A 5654-nucleotide genomic window follows, 5' to 3' on the forward strand; every position below is an offset into this window, starting at 1 on the left:
TGGCTGCAGCTCTGAGAGGGATCCACTGCTGCTCCTTTGGCCTCCCGTGGGGAGCTCCTAACCCGGCAATCCCAGTGCTGCAGCACAAACTAAGGCTCCTTTCAGAGTTGGAAAGTCTCTTCTTGCTCTGGACCCCAACATGCTCCCTCTGCCTTGGAAACCCCCGACAGAAGCTCCCTTAGCTCCCCAGCACTGCTGAGCAGGGGCTGCAGAATCCTCCTGCACCTAAAAAATCCTCCCAGTTGTTTTCTTTGTTGCTGGCCAAGGTATTTCTACCAGAGCCTGGACCCATTCTGGGTCTACTCAACTTTATTCTTGTGTTAATATGAATCCTAAATATTTTACTTCCTGGTGACACAGCTGAAGCTTAGGCAGAGAGTGTGCTGAGCTTTTGTTTCTGCCAAAGTTCTGTCTGTGTTAGGAGTAAATGCTATGGACTGTTTGAAACTTAAAGGCTTCAACACGAACTTTACTGTTGGCATGCCTCAAAAATGGGGATTCCACTTCCAAAAAGGAAATGGTGTAAAGGAAAATTTGTGCTTTAGAAAGAAAACCCGCAAACTTCGGAGTCGAATTTAAAACACTGAACACTTCATGAATTTCAGTCATGATTTGCAAGTCTAGTTGTGTGGCTTTGTCTGGGGAGGCTGAATGCCACAATAAACAAAAATGTCCCTGAATCTGAGTAGCTGAAATAGTCACAGCAGAACAGGAAAGGAGAACAGCGTGGACTGAGCTGGTTTTGTTCACACAGAATCGAAGGATGAGGCGTCTCTCAGAGCAGAAACGAAGGTTTGACATCAAGATTGCTTTCAGCACTCTGAGCAGTTTGGTGTCAGCCAACTCCAAGTTGGTAAGTAACGTGACAGCACCAGCAGCTTACCATTCTAAGAGAAAGAGCCATTCTAAGTGACTTGTTAATGAATCCTTTCACTGTGGACTGACAACTCCCTCAGTCAGGGAGGATCATTGAACTGAGGGCCTTGGAAAGGGAAGGGTGAGAAATCCATGCTTACTGTCCAAAGCACTGAAAGCACTTCATCTTCCAGGCATTGTTCTGGTGCAACTTCAAACATGGAGCAAGCCTTTCTGATGAACTGCTGCAGCTTTAAAGCCAGCAGGGGATGAAGCAAAACTCTTTGCTCCTGGGACCTCAGTGGTAAAGGTGTTTATATTTGCAGAGAAGCTGATTTTGCATTGGCTGTGTATATGTACACATACATTGCTAATCTCCAGTTCTATGACCGCAGGTTCCCCAGCCTAAACAATCTCTGTTGCCAGCTTCAAAGAATGCTTGCACCAGAGCTCTAGATCTGTCAGCAGATGTAGCACATCCTTCAGTACTTGAGTAAGAACTGTAAATATTGCTAAGATAATGAAATAGAACATTTTAACTTATCAAAGTGCTTGCAGAAATGCAATTTGTGGAAGAAAACAGCCACTGCAGCCACATTTCTCTCTGCTAGTGTGCAAAGGGGAGTGAGAGAAGTGAAGGGTTTAGTGCTAAAGTGTTTTGCTCTGCCTGACCCTGTGCACACAGGGAAGGTGCTGAAGTGCTGCTGTGGGTGAGGGGCAAACTCTTGCTGTGTTTTGCTTTGTGGCAGCAAGTGAGCTCTGTCTGTGTTTGCTCTAGATCAGCCACGCAAGCACGCTGCAGAAGACAGTGGAATACATTGCCAAGCTGCAGCAGGAGAGGACTCAGATGCAAGAGGAAACCAAACGCCTGCGGGAGGAAATCGAGGAGCTAAACGCCACCATCATGTGAGTATGATGACATCTGTTTGGTTTGGTTTGAATTGATCTCTTGCTAAACTATCTCCCTAACATTTTCTTCTCTAACACTGCTCAGGAGTAATTCTAAATTTTCCCTTGACTCCTAATTGGATGCCAAAGCCTGCTTGGTTCTGTGTGATCCTTTGTGTGTGTAGCAGCTTGGGAAGTGGCTTCGCTGCCCGAATGTAGGTGAAAGGGATGGGAAGGCAGTGTGTACTGCTGACTGGGACAGTTCCAGTCCAGGGGCCGTGCACTGGGGAGTCCCTCCACCAGAGACACGGGTACACGCTCTGCTCTGGCTGTCCCTGGCTGCAGTGTGTCCCTCCTGGAGGGATCTGACCTCAGAGCCCTTTGTTTCAGCTCCTGCCAGCAGCAGCTCCCTGCCACCGGCGTCCCCATGGCCCGGCAGAGCCTCGACCACATGAGGAAGCTCTTTGAGGAGTATGTGAGGAGCAGGACCCTGCAGAACTGGAAGTTCTGGATTGTATCCTTTGATAGCAACTGCTGGTCTTGAGCTTTGGTGCTGATGTACAAAATGACAAATGTCCTCAGGTTTTTACCGTTTCCTCCTTTCCTTTTTGCTCCTTCTGGTGATTGTGAAGGAACTTTGCAAAATGCAGAGTCTCACTAGGAACTGAGGCTCAGTTTCCCTGTGTCTCAGGGCCAGCTCCTTTTTGCCCTGCTGCAATCCCCCTGCCAGTCCCATCCCTTCAGAATCCAGTGTGGCTCTGGAGCAGCCTTGAACAACTCCTCTGTTGTCTCCCTTACATCTGCTGCTCTGCAGTTCAGCATTATCATCAAGCCCCTGTTTGAGTCCTTCCAAGGGATGGTGTCCACAGCAAGCTTCAAGGATCTCCAGGAGTCTGCCCTGGCCTGGCTGGAGCAGCACTGCTCTCTGCCCGTGCTCCGGCCAAGTGAGTGAACAACTCTTCAGCAGCTACTCCAGGGCTTGGGGAGTCAGAGCTGCTGTCACAGTGTTTCTTGACAGCCAGAGCCTGGCACAGAGCACATGGTGCTGAGTGTGACTTTCGCTTCCTTTTATTAGCTCAGTGGAAAAATGAGATCCTCTTCTGCCTGTGAGACACTTGGCTGCATGTTCAGCCCTGAACAGAGATGCAACCCAACTGCTGAATTTCATCAGCCTTGAGCTGCATTTCAGTTTCAAACCCTTGGCTCCAGTTGGAGTAAGTTAGGCAGTGATTTATCTCCTGGTGAAGGAAGACTTCTGAGTCTTGGACTGGGATCTGACATGCTGCCTGGACACTGGACTCCACAGAGCAGTGCTGAGATTGGATAACACGGTGTTCCCATGGAACTGGTGTCAGTGTTAGGCACTCATCTGCTTAAGTCCATTTAAAAAATGAAATTAATATCATTTCAAATAGCATTTCATCTTTACCTTTAATGACAGAGTAAAGGAAAAACGAGGGGGCAAGGGAAGGAAAAGGGATGAAAGGAAAGAGGGGAAAAAGGAAAAGGGGGTAAAGGGGAAAAGAGGATAGGGGGAAAAACAAGGGGTGGAAGAAGAGGAGAGAAAAAAGGAAAGGGTTGAAAAGGAAAGGGGAAATAAAGGATGGGGTGAGAAAAGGAAAGGGGAAACAATCCAAGATACCAATGAGGCTCCAAGTGAAGCACAGACAGCTGGAGTGTCCTGCTGGGGCAAACCAAAAATCAGTCATTGAAGACTTGTGAGCTGTGTCTGGAGCCCTGGGATCCCTTCAGCTGGGGCAGGATTGCTGCATCCTTTCCCCCTTGCGCTTCAGCCAGTGTTAAATTACCTTTGCCGTTGCTCTCTGCTGTAGAAGAGTCAGCTCAGTCCCACTCCTGGCTTTTTGCTGATGCCTTTGTGCCTTGTTTCTTGCAGCGGTGCTGAACACGCTGCGGCAGCTCAGCACCACCACGTCGATCCTGTCGGAGCCGTCGCGCCAAAAAAAAAGTCATCAAGAGAGCTGGGGACACCTAGGAGCCAGAGACTCTGAGTGTGTGGACACGGGGTGGAGAGCCTGCCAGGGCTCCTGTCAGCCAGTGCACTTTACACAGCTCTCTCCATCACCCAGGACACTGTTCAGGGCGTCAGGCTCTGCCTTCAGCGAACGTGCACCACTCTCACCACCGTCGGGTCCTCTGCAGTGCTGTGCTGCACTCCATAAGTGAGGCAAACACCGAGCTCAGGTAAATCTAGCAGGTCTGAGTCCTGCAGGCAGCAATATCTCTCCAGCAATGCAGCATCTATATGCAACAGATTTCTATGAAACAGCTTCAAGTACTGAGTTCTCTGAAGTGTCAGTCCTGTACACCAAGGAGTTTTCTCTTCAAGGGGGAAAATACTTATTGTTTCATGAAAATGTGCTTTTAATTTTGTTTTCTCGTATTCAGTTCCACTTGTTTTACTTGAATGGTGAAAATTGTTCAACAGGATCACATGAAAAACCAAAGGAGAAGAAAAATCCGTCAATGATGTCAACAAAAATACTCGACTTGAAATCTCAGGCTGTGTTTTGTGTATGTTTATTTTGATGAGTGTATCATTGCGTAGGATCAGTTTCAAGACACGCTTTGTTTTCTAGTCAGGTAGCTGATTTTCATTATTTTTCCTGATATAGCCACTGCAAGGGAGCAGCAGGCTGGGCAGCAGGAGCAGGCAAACAGCTTTGGAGTGCATAAACTCTGCAGTGAGGATATGAGTGTCATAGCAGTGGAGTCAGTGAAGTGTTTCCTGCCCTGCAGGGCCAGCTGCTCTCCTCACCAGTGTGCACATACACAGCACACCCATGGGTAAGTGTTGTAGCACTTCAGAGACAAGAATTGAGTTTGTAATGTTCAAGAAATTGGCTTTTTATTATCTCAGAAACTCTGTCAACCCACACAGGCTTGTAGTCAGTTCTTTGCTTCTCTGTCTTTTTCTGCTTCTTTTTGCCTTGTGTCTGAACAACCTGAAGGACTTTGCTGAGCCTGATCTGTAGGGAAAAAAACTAGGTTATACAACATGTGACAATATGTTTGAAACTCAGAGTGCTACAGAACCTCTTTCTGTGGCAGCCTCAGCACTGGCTGAGCTGTGCTGCAGGTAAACAGGCTCCTCACAGCAGTGATTGTCCATCCTGAGGCAGCACCAGGATGTTCATTCCAGAGTCTGCAATGATCCTGTGACCCTTGTGATGCCACTCACTACTTGATTCTGATCACTGAGAGCTATGCAAACGGTGGGGAACACTTCCCTGGGTCCTCCTCTGAGCAGTGCTCTTTCAGTTCCAAGAGAGGTGTTCTGCAGCCTGTCACAGTGCTAAGATGAGGAGCAGCTGGAACATCTGGGGATTGCACACACTGGGATGGGCTCAGGAGGTTCTCCTTGGGGGATGGAGTTTTCCTCAATCTTCTCCACATGCTGGGACAAAGCAAACTGTAGTCCTGGGGAGCAGAGCTAAGCACAGGGTGGGTTTGTTTCTTCTTTGCCCTGAGATTTTGCAGCTGATGACTTCCCTTGCAGAGTTCCCTTTTGCTGAGGAGGCCTGTGGCAAGGAGAGGGCAGGGGGGGTTAGCCCCAGAGTGAAAAAGGAATAACAGTTCTTGGTAAACTGATTTTTTTTTAATGTGTGCTGAATATGGAAATTGTGTTAGGTAGCACCATGTGGTCCAGCTTCCCCTGGTTTGGGTGGCACCTGGTCGTGGCCGTTTTTCTCCCATTTGCAGCCCCTTTCCTAAACATGGGTCCTATAACTAAGGCCACTGTGGCTGCTATCTGGTTTGCATATTGGGTCGATAACGTGAGGAATTCATGTTTTTTTAAATTCATCCAGAAGGTGAGCATGTGGATACAGGGCTATCACACACTAAGTGCATGTTTCTGGGGTTATGCTAATAATGGTACCTTCTGTGAGGAA

General features: G+C 48.1%; 1 protein-coding gene across 1 annotated transcript in view; it reads left to right on the top strand.

Annotated features, from left to right (window-relative positions):
* LOC103805435 (MLX-interacting protein-like) overlaps positions 1-3752 on the top strand; it is a gene marked incomplete at both ends in the record, with an annotated part of 16487 nt that extends 12735 nt beyond the window's left edge. Inside the window, 5 exon segments of the mRNA XM_009078086.1 lie at positions 755-853; positions 1634-1761; positions 2134-2257; positions 2558-2687; positions 3638-3752. Of these exon segments, the coding sequence (XP_009076334.1) occupies positions 755-853; positions 1634-1761; positions 2134-2257; positions 2558-2687; positions 3638-3752 (596 nt within the window).
* Positions 3753-5654: the final 1902 nt, after the last annotated feature.

This window comes from Acanthisitta chloris, unplaced genomic scaffold (genome assembly GCF_000695815.1).
Source record: "Acanthisitta chloris isolate BGI_N310 unplaced genomic scaffold, ASM69581v1 scaffold25317, whole genome shotgun sequence".
NCBI classification, from domain to species: Eukaryota; Metazoa; Chordata; class Aves; order Passeriformes; family Acanthisittidae; genus Acanthisitta; species Acanthisitta chloris.